This window comes from Citrus sinensis, chromosome 9 (genome assembly GCF_022201045.2).
Source record: "Citrus sinensis cultivar Valencia sweet orange chromosome 9, DVS_A1.0, whole genome shotgun sequence".
NCBI lineage: Eukaryota > Viridiplantae > Streptophyta > Magnoliopsida > Sapindales > Rutaceae > Citrus > Citrus sinensis.
Genome location: NC_068564.1, coordinates 18,126,991 through 18,151,896, shown reverse-complemented (window position 1 = coordinate 18,151,896; position 24,906 = coordinate 18,126,991). Strand labels below are relative to the sequence as shown.

The 24,906-nt window shown below is 31.0% G+C and overlaps 2 protein-coding genes across 3 annotated transcripts; one reads left to right on the top strand and one right to left on the bottom strand.

Annotated features, from left to right (window-relative positions):
• Positions 1 to 215: 215 nt before the first annotated feature.
• LOC102621647 (probable pectinesterase 29) lies at positions 216 to 3,501 on the top strand. Of its 2 annotated transcripts, none has more exons than XM_006493760.3 (5): positions 216 to 451; positions 689 to 848; positions 962 to 1,174; positions 2,149 to 2,396; positions 3,218 to 3,501. In XM_006493760.3, exons 1-5 carry the CDS (start codon positions 222 to 224, stop codon positions 3,375 to 3,377), a joined length of 1,011 nt encoding a protein of 336 aa, XP_006493823.2. In that variant the 5' UTR covers positions 216 to 221; the 3' UTR covers positions 3,378 to 3,501. The 2 variants fall into 2 exon arrangements, with proteins under 2 accessions (XP_006493823.2, XP_052290442.1); XM_052434482.1 differs by having other exon boundaries at positions 220 to 451; positions 682 to 848.
• An 89-nt stretch (positions 3,502 to 3,590) lies between these two features.
• LOC102617363 (protein arginine methyltransferase NDUFAF7 homolog, mitochondrial) lies at positions 3,591 to 13,171 on the bottom strand. Its single transcript, XM_006493745.4, has 13 exons — positions 12,893 to 13,171; positions 12,697 to 12,808; positions 12,088 to 12,170; positions 11,510 to 11,575; positions 10,290 to 10,390; positions 9,260 to 9,378; positions 8,331 to 8,371; positions 6,403 to 6,491; positions 5,414 to 5,585; positions 5,207 to 5,323; positions 4,834 to 4,878; positions 4,372 to 4,500; positions 3,591 to 3,945 (listed from the first exon to the last, which is right to left on the bottom strand). Exons 1-13 carry the CDS (start codon positions 13,025 to 13,027, stop codon positions 3,811 to 3,813), a joined length of 1,344 nt encoding a protein of 447 aa, XP_006493808.2. The 5' UTR covers positions 13,028 to 13,171; the 3' UTR covers positions 3,591 to 3,810.
• Between the last annotated feature and the right edge of the window lie 11,735 nt (positions 13,172 to 24,906).

Sequence of the window (24,906 nt, the reverse complement as noted above, 5' to 3'; positions counted from 1 at the left end):
AGATTTTAAAACGCAATTAACTAAACCGATTGTACAGCCGATGCTCCAATATTTTACCATAAAAAAGACGATTGACTTTTCACTTTCCCTCCTAAAATGATCTCTCTTTAAATACACAAAGTCAGCAATGGACATAATAAAAGTTACTGTTTCAGTCTTCTGAAAGGGTTTTTGTTTTTAATATTTTTTTTCCTCATTTTATACACATGCACCAAACAAAAATGCCATTTGCTCGTTGTCTTTTTTGTTTATGTGTTCTTCTCTTTACTTGTCATTTGGGAACAACAAATGCAAAATCATTTTTCAAGCTTGGCAGCAGAGCAGCTTCTTGCCAAATAGTTGTTGATCACTCAGGCCATGGAAACTTTTCAAGCATTCAATCGGCAATTGATAACGTTCCTTCGAATAACAAGAATTGGGTTTGCATCTTCATCAAGGCTGGCATATATAGGTAGGTATATATATCAAAATTATTTTTCCTATATTTCCTTTTTTTTTTTTCTTTTGAAAACTTGCTTTGATTCGATTGTTTTGAAGGGTAAGGCTCGTTACGTCCCTCCTGATCCATTTCTTCTCTTTTCTATTTACTAAAATTAATCTCCTCGTCCCATCGGGGTTTACTGAAAAGAATGTATCATAATACATTATAGTTGAATGTAATTGTAAGAATATATGTGAAAGTCTATAGGGAGAAGGTGAAAATCCCATATGAAAAGCCATTCATAATCCTTAAAGGAGTGGGAAAGAGAAAGACTCGGATTATATGGGATGATCATGAATCACTCGCAGCCAGCCCTACTTTTGCTTCTTTTGCTGATAATGTTGTTGTCAAAAGCATGAGCTTTGTGGTGAGTTATTTACTTATTCATCTTAAGACTCTACTTTCAATTAGTGACATTGATCGTGTGAATTATAATTAACATAGTGATATATTTTATTATATGCATACATATATATGTAGAATTCATACAACAGTCCACGTAGTGACAATAAGAACCCGAGGATGCCGGCGGTGGCCGCCATGGTGGCCGGAGACAAGACGGCGTTCTATCGGTGCGGCTTCTCCGGCGTGCAAGACACACTGTGGGATGATCAAGGCCGTCACTACTTTGATCGTTGTACAATTGAGGGTGCTGTTGATTTTATCTTTGGTGGCGGCCAATCTATATATGAGGTACATTATTTCACATGATTTTAACTACCAACAATGCATGGCAATTTTGACAATTTATAGTTAAAAATTTCAAATCAATTATCATATATATACACACGTTAACATTTTGGTTCGTGTTAGTGTATTAAGTCTGCATCATCATTCACATTTGAAAAAAATCAAGAAAATATATATATATTTTATTGATTATGTTAATAAAGAGATTAAAGGGAATAATTGTTTTTTTAGTTAATTTTGAAAAGAAACGTTTCCAATTAATAGATCCGAAACATATAAAATGCGGTACTCATTTTTAACTTAGTATCATATCATATTACACTTTCACATTTTCAACTGTAAATCTCTTTATTAATTAATTTTGATTCTTTTTTGACCAATCAAAATGTTTTATTTATTTATTTAATTATAATTACCATAGACTCCACTACATTCAAACTCAAAAATTGGAAGAAACACCGGAAGAAAAAAATGTTTATTACAACAAGAAATTTCTTCTAGAGGCCGACCAATTAGACTATTCATTTGAAGTGCGATAAATTTTGAATTACTTCTCTCGTAAATTGACTATTTTCAAATGGTATCTCTTACTTTTGAATATCTCAAATTACTCTTATATTTAGTCAAAAGATAAGAAAAAAAATGGGGTGGATTGATGATTTTTTTTTTAAAAGTCTTAACAAAAATGGAGATAATTGAAGTTTTTTTAAAACAAAAGGGACGATTTGAAGATAGTTAATTCACCAAAGGAATAATTTAAAATTAACATTTGAAATAATCCACAAAAATATTGGATGGTGGGAATGGCTTTCTTTTGACATTATAAATGTCCCTCAAATTAAGTGCATGAATCCTAAGCAAACAAAATGTGATGCACAATTTTGGACTACTTAGTATCACATCATATTGCACTTGCCCTGTGTTACATATGTACGTCACATAAAATATGATGTTGATTTATTTTATTTTGTATGTAGAATTGTGTGATAAATGTGGTTGGATCAACATTACAGCCTGGGCTTCATGGTTTCATAACAGCACAAGGAAGAACAAACCCTAATGATGCCAATGGGTTTGTGTTCAAAGGAGGCATCGTGATAGGAACAGGCTCAACTTTGTTAGGAAGGCCATGGAGAGGCTATGCTAGGGTTTTATTCTACAGTGTCAATCTCACCAATGTTGTGGATCCTAAGGGTTGGGAAGCTTGGAATTCTATTGGCCATGAGTAAGTTTTCTTACAAATGAATCCCAACCACAAAAATTCTTCATCTATTCGTCCATCTCATACAATTCTGTCACATATGCATTTACTTTAGAATTATCTAACCAGAACTTTATTTTATTAGACGTGTATTTGTAAAAAGATAAAAAATATCCTATTATAATAAATTATTCCTTTTTTTCAATCTATTAGAAAACTGTGTTTGTAAGTTTCTGTCTTGCATATAAGTTTCTCATTAGAACTGTCTAGCATGGTTTTCTTGCACATTTTAATATACAAGTCTTTGTCTTACACTTCATTTTGCATGGAAAACATTATCTTGTATGACATGATTCTATCAGACGGATGATTATTTAGACCATTTCCCACCAAAATTCTGATGGGAACGACTTTATTTAATCCTTGTCACGTCGTGAATCTTGACCCACTTGATCAAACTCATTTCTTTTTACCTTGTAAAAAGATAAAAATACCCTCCTCTAATAAATTATTTCTTTCAATCTTTTAGGAGAATGACGACTGTGTTTGTAAGTTTCGTCTTGCATACAAGTCTCTAACTAGAGCTCTATCCAGCATGGCCTTCTTGCACCTTTTAATATACTAATCTTTGTCTTATACTTCATCCTGCATGAAAAAGCAGTGTCTTGTACCCCGTCTTGTGTTCACAAGGTAATAGTGCGAAAACATGATCGTTTGGGATACAAAAAAATATAAGTTTAGGCATAGGGTCAAAAACTCACGACGGACCTTCTTAAGGGTCACTTAATCAAATTCCTCTTATTCATAATGATTGGACAGGAACTGAACCGTGGTTAAATGAACAGGAACCATCTAACATTTGCAGAGCATGGGTGTTATGGAGGAGGAGCTGACACTTCCCGTAGAGTGAGGTGGGAGAAGAAACTGAGCTCTGCCGAACTCACCCACTTGACTAGCATCTCTTTCATTGATAGAGAAGGGTGGCTTCACAAGCAGCCATATTAACTCTTAATTCTTAAACAAATCTTTCTTTAAAGATAATTGTAAAATAACCAGTGCTCTCATTTTTTTATTCAGAAAAGAATAAAGTATTGCAGCATATCTTCTCCAAGGTCTCCTAATGATTCCATTGAAGAAGAACAATTCTATTAATTGATTCATTACCCATGTATGCAACAGCAACATTTAATTCATCTTTGATTTTTCAACGAAAATGAATTAAAAAATCATTTTTTTTTTTAAAGTCCGTCTCTATCTTGAGCTTGGTCTCTTCTCTTCTCATATGGGGCATTGCATCTGGGAACTGTGATGTGTGTCGATCTGGGAGAGCCATTGCCTTCGTACATTAATAATAAAATCCACCAGCATTTCAGTGCAGATGACTACAGACACATTAACCACCTCCGTTATAAATCTCATCTCAATCTGTCTGACTGGTCTATTTAGTATTATGTGTTGGAACACTAAGATAAAATTTAGTGTTCTTGAAGTCATCGAGAAGGGGGTTGTATCCATCCTTTGTTCTTGTCTTTGTAGGCAAACCAAACTCTTCCATGAATGAGGATGTATCCAGCTGCACAGAGTATATTCAAAACAATTAGGTAAGAGTGTTATTATTGCCAAATTTCCATACCTCTTGAAAGTAATGGCTATAAAATGCATGTGTTTCATCAATATCTTATAGCACAAGTACTTTCGGAAAGCACATGCTCCTCCACAAGACTACAACAATATGGAATCCATATGATTGTCGTTCAATTAGAATTAGGTATTCTACTATGGACTGTCATTTGAATATCAACGAGTTACATCCTGCTGAAGTGCAGTTGTTTCTCACTTGATTTGCTTGATCCTCCTTTAGAAAGATCATCATCTCATCTCAACAATAACTATAGCGAACAGGCAAGCCAGTATAGGATAGATTTTGTTCTTGTGACATTAATTTAAATGGTCATCACAAAAGGAAAAATTAAAATACTTTATTAGAAAACAAACTTACTGTAAGTGTTCGCCTCTTCTTCCCTTGCTTGGATGATTTATCTTTCTGCATTTTCAGCCACCCAGAGCAGTAATGGTCCATACATTCCAAAAGTAAAAAGTCTGTGGGGAAAAAAATATCAGCATCACCCTGCAATTAAAGGCGAACATAATCATTATAGGATTTAGAGATCCTTCTCTGACCCTCAGCTTTCACAAGTTGTCAAGTAAGGGGGAAAAAAATCATTAAAGCGCACTGATTTGTCATCTGGACTTGACAAACAAGATATTTTGTTAGCAGCAAAGTGAGATTTTATACTTCTGCAACCTTACTATGTTCACTCCCCATAAGTCGCAATGATAATCCATGCACGTGTTTGGTTGGCTGAACTTTAGTAGCTAGCAGAGTTGGGTCATCGATGGCAATACTATATGAACACAACATACAAGTAGAAGAAGAGATAAGATTAGCAATAGCACACACCTTTGCATCAAGATAATTGCCATAATCTGTGCTGCTGCCATCTTTCTGCATATAATTAAGGTGAATGAAGTCAAAGACTTTGAAGACAATTTCATGCTAGAATGTTAGATGTGAACTGGAACCAGATTATCCAATCTTAAAACCATTGTTTGGAGGAATATTACTGGATGGTGTCATGACAAAAGGTTAAACTTAACCAATAGAGTTCACTCCAAAGTCAATGCATTTCCTTTTAATTCAAGTATAACACATTATATGATAACTTTATCAGACAGCCTAAGCTGGCTAAGCAAGCATTGGAAATGTGATAAACAGAGTCAAGCATAAGTACAAATACAACAACAATGATTTCACATGTATGAAAAGAACATACTTTTGTTGAAACCAATGGAGCTCTTTCACCAGGTACCTTCACATCAGGCAGGAAGGTAAAGTCTGAAGCAATTAAAGACATCTTTGGTAGGGCATCATGTAAAACCTCAAGCAGTTTCTGCATATTAAAGGATTGTAATATTTCTGAAATATGCATAAAGAAAACAGAGTGCAAAAGCAAACAGAATAATTTAAACAATTTCCTTACCAAACAACCAGTCGGAAGCCAACATCTTCGAGGTTTTGGAAAGACTTTTGACCAAATGTTTTTCAACATGCCACTTCTTTGAGTGTTATGATATTCATCAAATTCCATGATCTCAATGCAACGTGTAATTAATGGGTCTTCTAGCGGCTTATATAACTCGGTGAGTGTTTCTCTGTAGATCGAGAAAAGAGAAGGGTCAGCTATGAGTCTTATCACTAAATTCAACCTCAGAAACATTAGTTCTAATATCAATGAATTGTGAGGAGTATTATATCAAGCATACATTTCTATTAAGCTTCAAATAAAATTGGATATTACACAAATAAATTAAAATAAAAAAGAACCGGGAACTTGATATAAAATAGTTTGTTCAGACATGGGACACCCCTGTAAATCACCACATACTAAAATACAAGCCAATGATATAAATAAGAAACATGTTGGCAGTCGAAGGATAACAGAAAAATAGGATGTTCACTGAAAGGACCCGTCTTTTTTTTTTTTCCTTTTTTTTCCTTTTTTTCCTTTCTTTAAAGGGAAAATGTTTTCATATGGTGGATAAAAAACGCTTGAAATAAGGATAATTGATAGAAATGAATGTACATATGCACGGACAGAAAACAGAGAATAGATCACTGTAGGGAGTCAAGACTCAAAAAGAATTAGGTGAACATGAAGCTGAGGTACTGGATTTCTTATGAAATTAATTCTCTAATAAGGGTAAGGTACACATCAATACAACATGATACGGGTAACATGCATGTGATGTTACAGCTCTCTAACACAAAAGTTGCAACCTCTTTCACAAACCTTTAAAAAAAAAATTGTTGAAATCTTAACTTAAAACTCTGACAAAAAGTTGAAAACCTAACTTGAAAATTTCAACACAAAAATTGAAACCTCGGCTATATGGTAGTGGATCCCAAAGAAACATTGAGTGCAAGTTGCAACCAAGTAATTAAGGATACATCCAACACAATGGCACCTACCTATCGTGTTGCTTCTCAACCCATACTTCCATCCATGGGGAAACTTGATTTTCTGAATAGATGAGATCATGTGGAAGATTATCAAAAACCTGTAAGGATTTAATATCTAAATTAGGTTTGCGGAACAAAATTAATCAACTAGAACTTAAGAGATGTTTATCAACAAACTAAATGAACTTGCAGGTAAACAACCTTAAATGTTCATCAATATAACTTTCTCTATAGTATGCAACAGGGGCACGTCATACAACCCCTATACATGAAAAAGTTAACGATTTATTCATGTCATTACACATTACATCATCAGTTTTTTAGTAGCAAAGGAAACTAAATATCATAAACAACAACTAAAGTTATCATCTTATGTCCTTAACTAATAACTATAATTCACGTTGCATGCATATATGTTAATTCATGCATATTCAAGGAAAACAGTAACAACAGCTCTTGACATCTCAACGAATATTGTTAGGGTGTCTTTACTTATTGGAGCGGGAGTGGGGAGTGTGAAATCCTCTCACTTCAGTGTTTACATACTTATTTAAGGGCGGGAGTGGAGTGGGAATCCGACTCCCACCTATTCCTTTTTCACCCTTCCCTTTAAATATAACATAATTATATTTAGTAAAATAAAATAATGTTACATTTATTTAAAAATATTGGTATTATATTTATTTAAATAATATTCACCAATAACTAAGATTGCTCAGGGTTGGATAATCTATCAAATGCTGATTAAGTGTGGAGGATATAGGTTGTTAAAGAAGAGAGAATCGTTGGTTCCTTATAATCATTTCTCTTTCCTATCATGACAACTCTTGGTCCCCCACCCTTTTAGCATTTTATTTAATAATATTACATTATTTAAAAATAATAACTTACATTGATTCTAAGTTAAATTACTTAAAAAATAATACTATAATATTCGCATAGAATTAATAATATTAATATATAATATCTTTATTTAAAAATGCAATATTATTATATTTATTTAATATTAATAATTAAAATAACAAATAGTTTATTCTAAAAAAATATTAATTTTCTACTATGTTATTAACAATAATGTTTCATTCGTGTTGCTCTCATCAATAATTTTTAATTTACATAATTAAAATTAAAGTTAATAAAAATTTTGTGATTTACATAATTAAGAATATTAATAATTATTATTAACTTATATAATTAAAATTAATAATAGGATAAATAGTTTATTTTAGAAATATATTTTTTTATTCACTTTGTAAGTAAGAACCACAATTCTTTAAGTAAGGGTAAAATTGTATTTTGAAAAAATTCACTCCTAATCCAAGACAAAGTAAACACATAAATAAGATTCTTATTCATATTCTACACTCCCACTCTAGTGAGTAAACAATCTACTCTCACTCCACTCCACACTCTCAATCCCAAGATTCTCTCATCAAAATTCCTAATCCAATTCAAAAAGGAAATGCTACCTTAATGGCTAAGATAAGAGCAGATATTGATTTTTTCTCTCAACTCATTTTAACTAATTTTACTTTTTCTCGGAAACAGTTGCAATCAGACATGGAATTCATTGCTTCAGATCACATAGCTAAATAACCATAGTTGCCAGGACTCAATAATAAAAGTGGCATTGTAGATGTATTAGACGTAGCTGCATCATGTTAGACTAATTTCAATAGTAAAATAACAAACAAATATTAAGTAACTTCCACGTTTTGATAATTGGGTCCTCATATGCCCACATGATATCGCTTCATTTCAAATAACGAAGTCATGCTTAACACACATCAATTAAGTCCAAATATGAAAATTCTTCCCTAAAAGCAAACAATTTCAGCACATCCAGTTTACCTTGAATAATTGTGTAGTTTATTTTCTTTCTCTAGTTAGCAAACTCTATTATGTAGATAAAATAGAAGCAACCAAAAGGCTTGTACCTCGAGCATAATCACCCAACATGGTTGTTGCACAACATTTCCTGTGACAAAATAATTAATAGAACTCACATCAATTTAGCTGCATATTCAAAGAGAAACAAAAATTTATGAAGCTAGCCCAGAAACAATAGATAAGCAACAATAAATAGCTTTGTTTTTTATGTTTCTATTTTACTATTTTTTTACATGAATAATTCCAATAGTAAGGGGTGGGAAGCACCCAAATCCCTAGCACTATGTTGAAAGGCTACATTTGGTGAAGGTGGAACCACCACAATATGAATGCTTGGAGCAACTCAAACAAAGCTACAGAAAATAAAACATAATAACTTAGATCCTTCTCTTCCAATGTCAACCTACAAAATAAATCAAAAATTGACAATGAAAAATAAAAAAAAAAATTATTTGAATAAGGAATAAAAGAACAGCGTTTAGTAAACAAAAAAAAAAAAATGCAGCAATCAAATAGCAGTTTTCAGGCAGGATGACTTAACAGACAATATTGATAAAGTCCACAGCAGATGGTAGTATAAGGTTGGAAGAGTAAGGTCAATAAGTACAATTGAATAAGAATATAATTATGTTTATTGAATGGTCTTCTTGTTCTTTTCTATAAAAACTTCTCATGAATTGCAGAGGCTGTTGTCTCATTTCAAGTATTCAGTGGAGGGAAGAAGAATGGACGGTGGGGGTGGATGGGAGTGGTTTGGGGGTGTGCTTGTCTGGACACCAGCATACCTCATGTTGGTTTACCTCTGTCAGCAACATGGGATGGGACTTTAGACAATGATCAAATCTTATTGCAATTACTAATAATCAAAATGTTTAAAAAATTGTATTGCTTTTCTTTTTTTTTAATAAGTATATAGTATTGCTCATTAAGAAAAATTAAGGAAAATGAAATTAGCACAAATACTAAGGCAACATACCCCATCCAGCCCGATCAGCAGCATCACGACATTCAACCCTAAACTTTGATGAGTGACTAGAAACTTGTCCAACAGTTTCTTTCTGTATCTCGGCCAGTGAGGGACTAATTTCCACTGAGCTACAGCAAACATAAAAATGTATAAACATGATTATACATGATAAAAATTTCAGGACAATATAACTGTCATAAACAGAACTTGGAAAGCATGTAAACTACTTTAACAAGGAAGGAAATAAAAACTCAATCAGACAAGTAATGAATTTCTATACCCGTTTACATAAGAATATAATTAGACCAGTACTCCTCAGAAACAACAAAAGGAGGTGGAGGAATAAGAATAGGTTAAAGAACTAACAAGTGAACTTCAAACATAATTCAGTGAGAAGAGAAGAATTAAGAAAGACAATTAATGACAAAACCAAAAGAACAGCATTAATGTGGAGCACGAGGTCTGTATGCAGCAGCTTTCTTAGAAAGGAAATAGTAAGCAAAAGAATTAAAAGGACATTGAGACTTGCTTCAAATGTTAGATTCCAACAGGTGCTCTCTCACTGGATGCTGTGGCATAAATACAGAATAATATCTCGGCACTCACAGAACATGGACATGAAGTGGACACACCGGCAAACAATTACATATAACTTTCATTACAAAACCTTATTTCAAGATCTATCATCTTTTCATATGGGCTCCTCCTTTTCATTGTTCATTTCATCAATCCATGTTAAAAACTCATCAGAAGTTCTGCTCTACTTAAATGGAAGACTTCACAGTCATAGGATCAGAGTGGCACACAAGAACTGTATCAATTAGAAGTAATGTAATCACATATATTGTTATAAAAATACATACATATTATGCTCCAAGAATCCAAGTTCCATATTCAAACAAGAAAGGGGAAAAAAAATCCCAAATAATAATTAAGTTACGTCTACTTCATGGATATCACTGTTATGCCCTAGTAATTACATTGACCAGAGTAACAAGACAAAGGGACCAAACTACTTCATGGAAGTCAATAAACTTACATGTAAGTCATATTGTTGTAAACTCTTTCAGGTGCATTCAACATTATGTAATCCATCACACCCTTCGCACAAGTTCCTGATCCACCACCAATTTCATATATCTGAGCGCACATTATAAAACATAAAACAGCATGAGCAAATTATTAGACTCAATGAATTGAACAAAGATATCTGACTGCTCATGTCAAAAAATATATAGAGATGATATCTGCCAAAGATAATACTGCACTGTTAAACTATTAATTTGTATTCTGGATTTAAAGCTATATGTTCATTCAAGCAGCAAAACCTTAACAGCGCTATAAAATCTAAAAAGTGCTACAAACAATTAAGTTGTTCACACTTTCAGATCACAATTCAGATACATCTAAAAACTTGTAATGATGAAATGGATAAGAAGAGATTTTACATTTAGACATTACCAAAATATGCTAAAGAGAAGTATACCTTATTGAAAAGAAGCAGCCAGTCAGACAGTATAAGTATATAGATATGACATTCCAAAACTCTTGCAATGCCATCTAATCCTCTACAACAGTAAAATATAAATCCTAACACACCTCTGTCAGTAATTAACTTTTTTTTTCTCAAAAGCAAGCATACACGTCTGTCAGTAGGAATGTGTGCAGGTATGTATTAGATAGATAAAATTTGAACTTAAGACTTACTTCATTACCAAATCAAGCAAGGAGATCTAAAGCCCACAGAGACCATTCCAACACGAGAAATCTACGAATTTGATACAACATAAAAGGTAAATGATGAAAATGTGCAACTTTCTTTACAAAATACCAGCAGACCCAAGAGAAAAACTATTTGTGCCCCTCTATTGCTTTGGCTTGGCAAAAGGAAACCCCTAGTTCCAAAGCAAGCATCTGAACATGTAAAACATAATTCTTTACAGCTTCATTCCTGGCTCAAGACAGCAAGGTTTCTACGCTGTCATGCTGAGTCAAACTAAAGTCAATCATGAAACAGAGCAATATGTTTTACAATATAAAGTCTTACTTTAAAGCCTAGATACTGATCAATTTAAATCCTAATATGAATTCTATTTAGACAGAGTGATCAGAAAATAATTTTTTCTTCAGATTTTACTGTAAAATATGACGAACAAAAAAGTGAATTATATTTTAAATTTCAGATTACAATAAAGCACAAGAATTTAACGTGGGGTAGTGTAAATTCTAAAGACATTACCAAAAAGAGAAGGTACATACTTTTAGAGGGACAGAAAGGTTAGCAGTGCGCATTATAGCCTCCGCAATCCCATGGGCATACCAAGGCTAGAAGGAAGAAAGTTTCACAACACCAAAGAATTAGAAGGCAAAATTTATAATTATACGGCATGAAAAAATTTAGCACTGTTATTACAAATGAAACTTGATTGAATAATTAAGATCATGGTGGAAAATTTATTAAAATTGTGATTATCATAATGCATGGACAAAAAAAAATGATAATAATAGTAATGAATAAAGAATACCAATAATGGGTTCAAATTGTGGTTGATAGAACATATGGTAAGGACTCCAACTACTTAGTTCCAAAGCTATCTAAAACCAAGCCAAAGGTCTAAAGCTCCACATGGACAAATGGGTAGACAAGTTCAGACAGTACAGAAACAAAATCGAGGAAGTTTCTTGCCACTTCATGCATGCTCAGAAACTGGATACAGCGAAAGTTCCCTAACTCTTGATTAGCAGATAAGATAAAACACTGAATTCTTGATGCACGATTTGCATATTAGATAGATGGAAACTTTCTTTTATCTTAAAGAGATTGAAAGAGAGATTACCTTGAAAAGTTCCACTGGTGTAAACCATGATATTTCACTCTGCTTATATATTTTATCCACATGCTTCATATAAGCTTTCCTGCCTAAAAGCATACCAAAAATTAGAATAATAAAAGTTAGAATAATACATCAACATCAAAAGGAAATAGCAGTATGGTCAAATATTTCAATTTTTTTTCCCAGATTTAAGTTAACATATTAAGCTTAAGCAGGGAAACCATTAATTCAACAGCATGTAAATCCACTCTTAACAAAGTACACTGATAAGTAATCAATAGAAGTCAATAGAAATCCGATCAACATATTAAGGGTATGTTTGAGACTGCCATGCTTCTACTTAACTTTGAAAGCATAGCAGCAAAAGTGCTTGCCAAATGCCACGTTTACTTGGCATCTAAAATTTCACTAAAGATTTTGAACATTATATATGTCAAGCTCTTTCATCATTACAAGCAAACCCCATTATCTTTCCACAAGGTTCATTGAACAGTCATCAGTAATGCGATCAAATTTCAAACTTAAACATAAATTCTACTAAACCCAGATCACAAATTACGAAGTAAACAAAAACTCAAAAAGGAAAAGCAACACACACGCACACGCACACACCTTGAAGCTGATTGAACTTGATGGCAGCGTCAAGCACACCAACGGACCTTGATCTCTGAGAGAAGTAGCCATGTTTGGGGTGGTACAAAGCTGAGTGTATGAAATCACGAACCTGCCCAATTGAAATAATAAATTAGTAATGATAATGAAAATGGAAACGAAACAAAGAAATGGAGTGAATGAGTGGGTGACTTACAAGAACTGGTTTGTCCCCAACAATGTGTGTAGAGAAGAGAGCTTTCAGTGGAGGCTGACATGGATTAACTGCAATTAAATCAACACCGTTGAAGATAAGTGGGAGCGTTTTGGTGGTGAGAGTGCGAGAAAGCATTTGTTTTTGCTGTGCTTACGCTTCTGCTTCTGCTTCTGCTTTTGCTTTGAAGTTTTGGCTTTTGGGAATTTCAAAGCCTTAAACCCCTCCTGACTGAGGTTTTAAAATGGGTTTTAAATGCAAATAAATTTCGTCTTTCTTTTTGGCAAGAAGATATTGATTAAAATTTAACTTAAAGATTATCACATTATCTTCATTATGTACCTGAATTGGACCTGCACAGAAATGAAGTTTATTAAAAATTTGACTCAAACATGGGCCTATTCTTGCTATCCGAGCACAAGAGTCAGGGTAAGGGTTGCCGAATGGGTTGGGCCCGGTTAGGCATTGCCAAGCACAGAAGCGGGCCCCTGAAGTTGGGAAAGTCTAGGCCTTTAAAACTTTTTGGCCATCTGGGCCTGACTTGGCCCAAAATTTTCTTTTAGGAAAATTGAAAATTGAAATAAAAAAAGGCGGATGCCTACAGAATTATGCTGCGGTGAACAATGCAAAATGCTAGTACAAACAAGAAACAGGGAGTTTTATTTCTTTAAACACCCCTAATTTATTTTATAAAATATAAATACGTATATTGACATTAATCATCTTCCCAATAATTTTTTAGTTTTTTATTGCAAAGTACCTACAAATCTTAAATTCTAAAATTATTTCCTTCTTATTATATGATTTCTATCTCCAAAGCTCTAAACCATTATATCATTAAAATTTATAATATAAATATAAATTATGAAATGGAGTAAGAGTGAAAAGTTTGTTAATGAAAATTTTACTGAAATGTTTAATTAAATTTTCATTCAAAATAAAGATATTGATTAATTTGTATTTGGTTATTTAAGTAATTTCAATTAAAATTATGAGGAGTGTCAAAAAGCTAAAGGTGGCAATATGGGTTAGAATTTGTTTATTCGATTCGATACGAATTAGGTGGGTTTGGGTTTGAAAAAATTGATTCGTTTAATAAATGAGCAAATTCGATTCGATTAGCTAAATCGAATCGAATATGAGTCTAACGACATTGATTCATTTAGGATTTATTAAATAAATAGGTCATAAACTAATCGAATACGATCCATTCATGTAAAATTGTTTATTATTCATTTAATTAAACTAATTATTTATCCTTAAATATCTATGAAAAAATTTTAATGTTTGAAGGCTAATATAATAATTATAAATTGTAATGAGTTTGTATTTTGTAGGATATTACATTGATGGTCCTTTTATATTTTATATTTTTGTTTATTAATCATATTTTTATTAAAAAAATCATATTCAATTCAATTCATTATGGATTCGTTATAGGATAAATAAATAGTAAATAAATCCAAATTCGATTCGATTCGTTTATTAATTCTACTAAACGAATCAAACCGAATGTTCATTTAATAAATGAATCAAATATGAATCATAAGATTTCAATTTATTTAATAAATGAATCGAATCTAAATCAATAAAATTTTGACCCAATTCGTTTACGATTCGATTCAATCGTATTTATTTGTTTTGTCACCCCCTACAAAAAGCCTAATGAACAGGGTCTTGATTTTGATGGCACTGGCCCAGGCCCTAACACAAAGGTCCGAGAAAAGCCTTGCAGTCCTGGGCTAGACTGACCCAAGCCTTTGTGCTATCCTTAGTGTGCCGAAGGGGAGAATTACATTTTAACACAAATAGGTCTTTTTTCTCTGTTTATTGTTTCCTTTAAAATGCTTGTTTAGTGATGCACTTATAAAGTTGGAGGTATAACGTTCATATTGATGTGTAATAAATATAAATAATTAATTGTCACATGAGATTATCCCAAAAAAAAAAAATTATCACATTAAATAATGCCACAACATCTGCTATTTATTAATAAAAATTATGTATCTCAAATCTGAACTTTGCAAACCACTAACAATCGGGTGGTTAATCACATTTTCTGAGTTTCATATGGTCAAGCACGAAATTGATGAAAAAATATTCTATGAAAGAATATTCTATCGCTTGGACAATGTCACATGTCAATTAGCTCAAGCAGATTTCATGAAAAAAAAAAAAAATCAATAAAAGCTCTTTTAAAAAAAGTTGTTTTTGTAAGAATCTCCTTCTCGCTGCTAATCTTGATAATGAACAAGTAGAAATTATATTGAAATGTTGGAAAAAAATTAAAAGTAAAAAATTATTGTTAACTACAACCTTTAGACGAAACGTTTAACGCCGTCACTAAACTTATTCATGTCAGGATTATATACAACCAAAAAAGAAAAATAAGAAAAAAACTTTATTGCACAATATAAATATAATATGGTGCCAATTATAATTTGTAAACTACAAATATTAATAGTTGTATGCACTGCCATATATATGGCAATACATAATAGTGGCCAGTTCTCTGACTCTACAGCAAAGACTTCAGATGATTAATGTATAAAGTCTACTTTTTTAATGAATATATAGCAATTAGTGGCGTAAAAACAATAAATATATACTAATATACTACTCATTTAATCAAAATTTATAAGGCAATCTCTAAGTTACATCTATGTTGCGTTTACTTACTAGATTAAGGAATCGAAATCCGTAATTAAAATAATTGACAATGTTTACTTCACAAAATAAAATCAGGAATCGAAATCATGGAACCCACCATAATTTCGAAATGAGGAATGGGAGACTAGGTGTTGGCTTAAGTATTGGTGGCACGAATGATGCGCAATGCCGAGCCCCAACCCATACTGACACTATCCATGGTGCATTCTGCACTATGGAGACCCTGAGCTCCCTTTGGTACTCATAGTCCGCCCCATTCTCAGGATTAACCATTTTGTCCTCCTTAAAATTTCAAAATATTTATTTTGTCCTTATTTATAATTAATTAATATATTAATAACAATAATTATTAATAATTATAGTTTTTGAATACATAATCACAATAATTAATATATAATAATCACAATAACTACCATATATAATATATTATTGTTATTAATTAATATACTATTATAATAATTATTATAATTGGTTCATATTATTATTAACTAACTAATATAACTATTACTATTAATTAATACATTAATATATTATTAACAATAATTATTAATAATTATAATTTTTGAATAAATAATCCAATAATTAGTATATTATTATTACTTAATTAATTAATACACTATTATAAAAATTATTAATTTAACCATTATAATTAATTTATATATTATTATTAATTAATATAATAATAATAATTAATATAATAATAATAATTATTAATCATTTTTATAATAATAAAAATCACAAATAATATAATAATAGTTATTATTATAATTAACTAAGGACATTTTAGAAACTTGAAACAATTCAACTTATTTCGATTCTGATTCCAAGATAAAATAAACAAATCAATAAAATTTCAGCCAATTTCTATTCTGATTCTTATAGTTTAAGTAAACAATTTATTTTGATTTCGCGAGGAACCAATCTTATATTTTTACTTTAGTTTGAATAGTGGTAAGTTATGCTAAATGTAATATAGGGACACTCAATTTATAATTGATAAAGTATTGGTGGTTCCATGATAAAGCTTGAGCGAATGGATTTGGCAATCATCTGTCCGATGAAATTCAATTGACTGATGGAAATTCTTCTATGCTATGGTGGAATTGGTCCACAAAAACTATGATATACTACTATTGTTTATCGAATGGTCCATGCCCCAACTCTTTTGAAAGTTGACTTTATGCATATCCATAGACAACACAATCAAGCCAAGCTCTACTAATTATAAACTATTAAATTATGCTTAAAATATTGAAGAAAAAAGGACAGCAGCCAGCAAGCGACCTCCATTTACTCATGTCTCTTTCTATGGACAGCTATGTCTGACCAATTATTTTAGCATTAATCTGGGTGGAGGGGACCCTAATTGGATCAATATGAATCATAGATATTAAGTTATTAACTTTGCATTTCATTCAATAAATCACTCAATTAAAATATTGTTTAATTAGTGTAGTACACTTGCATTATGGAGTCGGCTCTACCAAAAACACTTAATCATTTATTCGCTTCTCATTAGGGGTCAATGGAGCTGAGTATTAAGTTTTTAAATATCTACAATAAAAATATTTATTTTTTTTTAGTTAGTTTATCACAATATGTTTGTTGGAAAAATATGCTCTTTAAAAGCATATGTGTTTATTTAATTGTAATAAATAATTTTTCTGATTAATAAAATAAATGAGGTATTTTATTCAAATATCTTAATTGCATTAATATTTGTATTAAAGTCCATTTAATCATATTATATGTATTTATGTGATCACCATGTGAATTCACAGAAGACATAAATACAAGTTATCTTATGATTAAATAAATTTAGTTCGCAGTTGATAAATAAAGTTGGGCACTTTATTTAGGTATAAACTGTAATAAATTCATTGAATGATTTGTCTTAATCATGTATGAATTTATTGATGTAGTACGACTACATTGAACAGGATCACATATGAGATTTAATTAATTTTGTAATAACTGTCAGACTTATTAAATCTCATAGGCGTTGATTTTACTGTAATCTTAATCTTGAGTTAATTATGATTTCATGATTGTAATTGTTATTCCATTTGAGTTACCAATGGGCACGACACATCCTTGTGGTCAAGATTACCCGGTATCTTGGTGGGAGCAATTATGAGTATTGGAGTTATGAATTAACAAAATAGAATTTGTACAACACATCTCTTGATGGGTTTTCGGCACTTGATCATAGAATTCTCTGACCAGAGTGTGTCAACATATTTAGTATGTTGAAAATGATCATTAGAGAAAACTAGTAAGGATCAAGGAATAAGATGCTATTAAATTGATTGGACAGTTGAGATATCAATTTAATTAACGATGTGGTACAAAGGATTGTGCAGTAAAGAAATCAATGTGGCTTGGGACAAATTATTATTCGAGCATACAATTATGGAAGTCAGTTCCAATCTTTTAGTGGAGTAGATTTGGAATTAAATAATTGGGCTAGTTTAATTACAAGCCTAATTATTGTAGCCACTATTGTATGTTCCCAAATGATCCCCGGGTTAGCTCATTTAATTGACTGCACCACTACTGGACTAATAAGTAAGATAACTAGCTATTTGGGTCAAAAGCATAAATATATCATTTAGTGGGAGGCTCCATTTAATTAGCTTTTGTGTAAGGGGACTTATGTTATTTTACAAGGTGGGTCCCCTATTGAAAAAGCAAAGAACGTGGGTTTTGTTTTTTGATTATTTGGAGCCTAGGGTTTTCACTAAAGGGTAATATAAAAGGCTTATTTTTCTCAAAAGAAAGTAGGGTAGCCACTTTATACATATCAGAGAAAAAGATTTTTCTCTCTATTGTTGAGAGAAAAATTTTCTCGTGCTAGTTGCTTTAGTAGTGATAAAGGCGCCCACACGTCAAGTGCAGATCGAACCTGAATCATAACCTGGAAGATCATTGGTGACAGTTCGTGATCTAACAAGCGTTGTGGTGACGGATCGTGATCTAACAGGAGTGGTGGTGGCGGATCGTGATCTAGGATCCTAAATTACTTCAGCGGAAAAAGCCAACTCGGATTTTCAAGGTACGATTTCTGGATTACGTATTCCTATATATTATATGAGAGCAGTCCTTAAAAGGTTTTATAAAATTTTAAAAACCTGATTTTTTCCCAACAATGTTATCATACTCGTATTTTATTATAAACCAAAATTATTGCATTTTTCTTATAGTATGTATGTGCTTATATATAAGAACGTTGAATCAAAGTGCGAAATGGAGACATAAATATGTATAAATTATATATAAAAAAAGTAATTAATCAGCTAAGCAGCATAAAATGATCTGATCCTTTTAATTTTTTTGAAGTTTTTTCCTTTAAAATTTTGTTCTTGTTGTTGATTAAGGTATCAAACACGCCTTTGCCTGCATAACTAATGATCATACACTTCAAATGCATTTTTTTCTTCATGCATGAATTTCTTCTTCTTCTTCTCTCTCTCTCTCTCTCTCTCTTTTCCTTCTTAACTTTAGATATTAAAGCAAGCATGCTAATGTAATTTTTCAACTATTTCCCAAATTAGAATTTTATGAATCTAGGTAATAAAGTGTTTTTTTTTTTTTTGAGTTAGAATGATATCATTGATATTTATTATCTGAAATCTATCAAGATCAACTTATACTATTTCTATTGTGGCACAACCAAATTTATTATTCCTACATTAAGATATAATTGTAGAGTTTTAAACTCGTTTCCTTGAAAGAATGAACTATTGGGCTAAAAGCTTAGTAGCATAAATAATATGTTCTTAATAATTAAAAGTTTCTTTGAAGTCGTTTATTGGCCTACCGATTTTTACAATTAGAAATCGTTTAAAACCTTGGATTATTTTTTTACAATTAAAGATGTCACTATCTCATGGATCAATTGAATTACTTGTTAGTTAATTCTTATAACATGCATAAATTATACGAGCACTTTTCCAATCAATAAAATTCTTGTGGAACGAAATTACTCATGGTAATTATCTGGCAAAAGTTGATCTCCTCTTAAGTTGGATTAAAATCCATTAAAAGTTCCTTTTACTTTTAATTATAAAGTATAGTGACCTATTCTAAGATTTTGAAAAATGTTAAAGAGAAACATCTAGAAAAACCTTGTCAAAAAACTAAACCTAAGTTAATTAATTAATTTATGGGATTCATCAATATGAATACTAGTCTCTTATTAAAAAAAACTCAAAATTAAAATAAAACCTTATACTTATATATTTGATGAAATATTTGAGATAAAGAACTCATTGCCTAGATTTGGCATTAATTCAGCTATGACTCTCATTTGATTTTGTCAGCACCATGAAGAGAACAAGAAGCTGAGCTAGGCATTGCGTTGCATGTTGCATAGTAAGAGTGCGTTTGGTGATACACTGTGTGTTTAGGGAATTCTAATCCCGCAAGTAAAAATATCAAATAAATAATAAGTAAAAATAGATGGAGAATAAAACCTATACTAGGGAAAAACTACGGCTGCCAAAGTCGACAAGAGAAAAATCCACAATGTGAAAAATTATTACGGTGACTCTAATATTTTTCTTCACACCCAAAACTCCAATAACACTCAATCTCTCAATACACTTATTGTTTCTCTTACACAAAAAACTGTCTACTTGGAGAGAACTAATTATTGTGTTATGCAAATAAGTGAACCCAACCTCCCTATATATAGTGATTATTTCTTGTAGGAAAAGTATTCATTTTCTTATACTAGTAGTATTATTACTTGAATAAGTCAAGTCCCAAAGAAAAAATTACTTATTCCTTAAATATGATCATACTAAAAAGGAAAATATCTCAGGAAATCTTTATTGAAAAATAAGGCATATTTCCTAGCAATCTTCACCTTGTCAATTTTTTCAATTAGGCGATAAAACATGATCCGCCATGTAGCCATATAACCATGTCGTCTTCACCTTCTTTACTCCATCAAAACCACACTCGCATAGGGCTTATAAGAATCACTCCACCATGAGTATAATCTTATCCTCTATCCAGCAACCATAATCCTCTACACTGAGAATTATCATACTCCACCTTATCCAGAGTACACATATTAGGCACATGTCGATCACTTTGCTAAAAATAGCCATTCTCATGTTTAGTTTCCTTGAGAGTCCTTGGCCATCAACATAAAATTCTACCACACACTTTGCGTAAATGTCAAATCATGTCTTGTGTGCAAATCTTGTAGACCTGCTAATAGTAACACATCCTTTTTCCTGGCACTAGTGCCTTGCCATGAGGATGTCTTCTTCATCTATCACAAGGGACCATTGTCTCCCACAATGATGAGAGACTTTCCGCTAGTGATACAATCACTATCTTCATATACTGACTTGGAGCCACTCACCAAACTTAGTCCATTTACTTTCTGACAATCCCTTTCAAGGTATCCTAATTGTCCACATGCCCAGCAGACTCATTTCTTCTTCAAGTTATTTTTCTTCCAATTACCAACTGTCAATGCTGAAGCATCAGAAACTTCATTACTTCCACCACCCGGCCTTCTTTCTTCTGAAAGTAGAGTACTAGTAAATTCTTCAAGATCCACAGTGTCTTTCCCATACATTAAAGTAGGCAACAAATACTTGTAGAAAGTTGGAAGAGAACATAATAGCCTAAGCGCCTTGTCTTCGTCTTCAATTTTACTGTAATTGCTTCTAGTTATGTCGCGATGCCATTGAGAACACTAAGATGATCAGAAATTTTTGGACATTCAATCATTCTCAGCGTGTGAAACTGCTCCGTAAGATACAAGCATTTAGAGATGCTCTTTGTTTGATACAATTTTCTAGCCTCTCTCAAAGTTCTTTTGACGAAGGAATCTTTCCTACATAAGCAAGAACATTCTTTACTAAACATAATCGTATGGAACTTGCATATCTTTCATCTAATTCTTCCCAATCTTCATTGCTCATAACAAATTTTCCAGAGTCACTGCAAGAAGCAGGGGATGGTTTGCCCTTCAAAGCCTTGTGTAGCCTAAATTGAATCAATAGATTCCTAACTTGAATTAGCCACAAGGCAAAATTGATTTTTCCATCAAACTTTTCAACCTCAATTCTCATATGATTTGAAAATTTGTTTGCAAAGATAATTACTCTGCAGAACAACCTTTACTCTGATACCACTTGTTAGGGAATTTTAATCCCGCCTAACGGCTCAAGATCCTGCAAGCAAAAAGATTAAACAAATAATAACCAAAAATAGATGGAGAATAAAACCAATCACACAACATAAGAAAACTCTTATATTGGAAAAAAACCACGGCTACTAAGGACGACGAGTAAAAAATCTACTATGTGAAAATTTATTACAATCACTCTAATATTTTTCCTCACACCCAAAACCCTAGTAATACCCAATCTCTTAATAGACTTATTATTTCTCTTACACAAGAAAGACTGTCTACTTACAGAAAACTAATTGTTGTGTTATGCAAATAAGTGAACCCAATCTCCCTATATATTGTGATTATTTCTTGTGGGAAAAATATTCCTTTTCTTATACTAGTAATATTCTTGCTTGACTAAGTCAAGTCCCAAAGAGAAAATTATTTATTCCTTAAATATGAATCTTACTAAAAATGAAAATATCATAGTCAATCCTTATTGAAAAATAAGGCATATTTCCTAACATTGTGTTACATTACATTGTATTAGTCGTATTACATGAGGATAAATTGTATCAAGTTATAATATAATACTATTTTTGGTGAAGTATAGGTTGTATTATATAAAATAATATTATTTTATACTTAAATTAAAATTATCTAAATTTATTAGTATTTTACATTATTATTATTAATTTTTATAATATAAGAATGATTTAATAATATGCTATTAATAATATAAATATTACAATATTATTTATATAAATAATTTACTGAAATTACAAATATAACTGTATGTTGTTTTATTAATAAAATATAACTCTTTGTTAAATTTTTTTTAAAGTTAAAAAATAGTTGGATCTCATCTCCAATTTTACTTATTGCTTTTAGAAACTCTGGGGTTGAATTCTAAAATAGCAAGAATTTTAATTTTTTTGTTACTTTAATTTATATTTAGTGGGTTGATTTATTTTTATAAATAAATTATAAATAATATAAATATTTTTCTAAAATAATATAACATTGAATTATAAATTTATTTTTATTAATGTCTAATATAATTGTTTAATTTAAATTTAGTATTTTAGTAAATAATAGATGATCAAATAAATTTTATAAATTTATTTTATTTATTAAATGATAAACGATTAAATAAAATTAAAATATTTTTATGCATTTAAAGTAAAATAATTAAAATGATTTTATGTAATGGAAGTAAGATAATGTATTATCATTTATTTATTGAATATTTAAGTTTATTCCTATCTTATATTATTATTTCAATTAAATTTTTATTTAAACATAAATATAAATTAATATTTAATAAGTTTAAATTTACTATAATTTATTAAATAATAAAAGTTAAATGATTATGTTAAAAATATGAACAATATTTTAATACAATAAAACCGAAACTAATACTCCCTATGCATTTATTTTATAGAGCTTTCATAGTGATCGTGTATTAGTAATAGCCACTTCCTTAATGTGATATAATGCAATTAAAATTTGTAACCAAACTTAGTTTGACATAAGAATAATATTTTAATATATTATAATAAAGTGTAATACAACCTGACAAAGGCACTCTAAATACAAAAAGTTCAACAGCAAAGGTTACTCACAAACAATACTACTATTAGCATATCAGAGATGCAGCAAGCTGTGTAGGGTGCTTCTGCTTCTTCCTGCATGAAAGCAAAAGCAGAGGGGAATTGGAAAAAAACGATAATAATGAAAAGCGAATTGAAAAGAGGCGAGTCGTGTCAATCAGACAACAGCAACAACAACCGCAAACACAAGCAACAGCCCCACCACACTGGCCATAACCCACAGGGCCACTATAATTGGGAAAGGATAATTGGTTCGAGAGCAAAACAGCATAATTTTTGTCTCTAAGCGCTTTGTCCCTTCTCTCTGCGTGTTTTGATTTTTAATAATTGTTATTTTTTTGCCCTTTTCAATGGAGTCATTTCTTGATCTGCCTCAAACTTGAAAAGCAACCACAACTATTTGATCATGGTGGTAGGGACAAAGAATGGCCGCCCTTGTTTTTCTGGCCTCCTATCCATTCAGTCTCTCCCCTTCTCTCCATTATCCAAATTAACGGCTTAAACAAAAATTTTAATCATACCCAGAAAAAGAAAAAAAAAATCATGCAATTTATTATTAAAGATAGTTAATGTATATCGATAATCTTGTGGGTAAGGGCGGTTATCTTCTCACGACTGATATGATATCGTATGCTGCAGTCTGATTAATTTATAATTTTAATTATATTCACTAAAAGTTAAAAAATTATACCAATAAATCTAGTGCCCGTTTAATTATTTCCTATTTAATGTAATTAAAAATTTAGTATAGAGTAAAAAGGGTGGTGTTATCACGGATTTATGTCACTTTTAAAGAATTTTTGTTAGTTTTTTTATTAGTTAAGATGTGCATATGGTAGCAATTTAATAGAAGAGATTGTAAAATATTCTCTCTATCTTTAGATTTAGGATGGCTTTGCTCAAGTTGTAGATAATTTGATTGAATGTTCAAGTTGTAGATCACTTTTGAATTTGAAATTTTTTTTTTTCATAACAATTATTATTACATTTCTTTTGATTGAATGTTCAAGTTGTTGATAATTGTATAATTTGAAATAGTTTGACTTTGCTCGGACTTTAATTGGATTTTTTTTTAAATTATAATTGCAAATTGCAAAATAGTTGTTTTTTTTAAAAAAAAATTGTTTCTTCCCCATTTTGTTATTTATCCTTTCTGGTATTTAGGACGATTTGCTTAAATAGTTTGTCCTAATCATTATTAAGTTTACAGGAAATTGTATTTATTTTCGGTTAGATATGATTACAGATAACTCTTTAAAAATTAAAAAGAATTAAATTTAAAAAAATCCAAATTAATAGTAACCCTCCATTATTGAAAGAGTTGGTAGATGAATTGACTTATAGTTGTCAAAAAAGAAAAAAGAAAAAAAATTGATGCCTACTATGGTCCACGTAATACCCCCTATAAACCCATAATTTCATTGCTGCCCATGAATGCAATCCCCTACTAAAATTGAGAATATAATAATTATTGATGGGACCAATATTAATAAACAAGAATAGAAAATGTGATCCGAGATTACGTGTCAAAAATAATAATACTACTGCACATGTATTAACTCACAATAAAATCATGTTGCATGATATAATTGAAA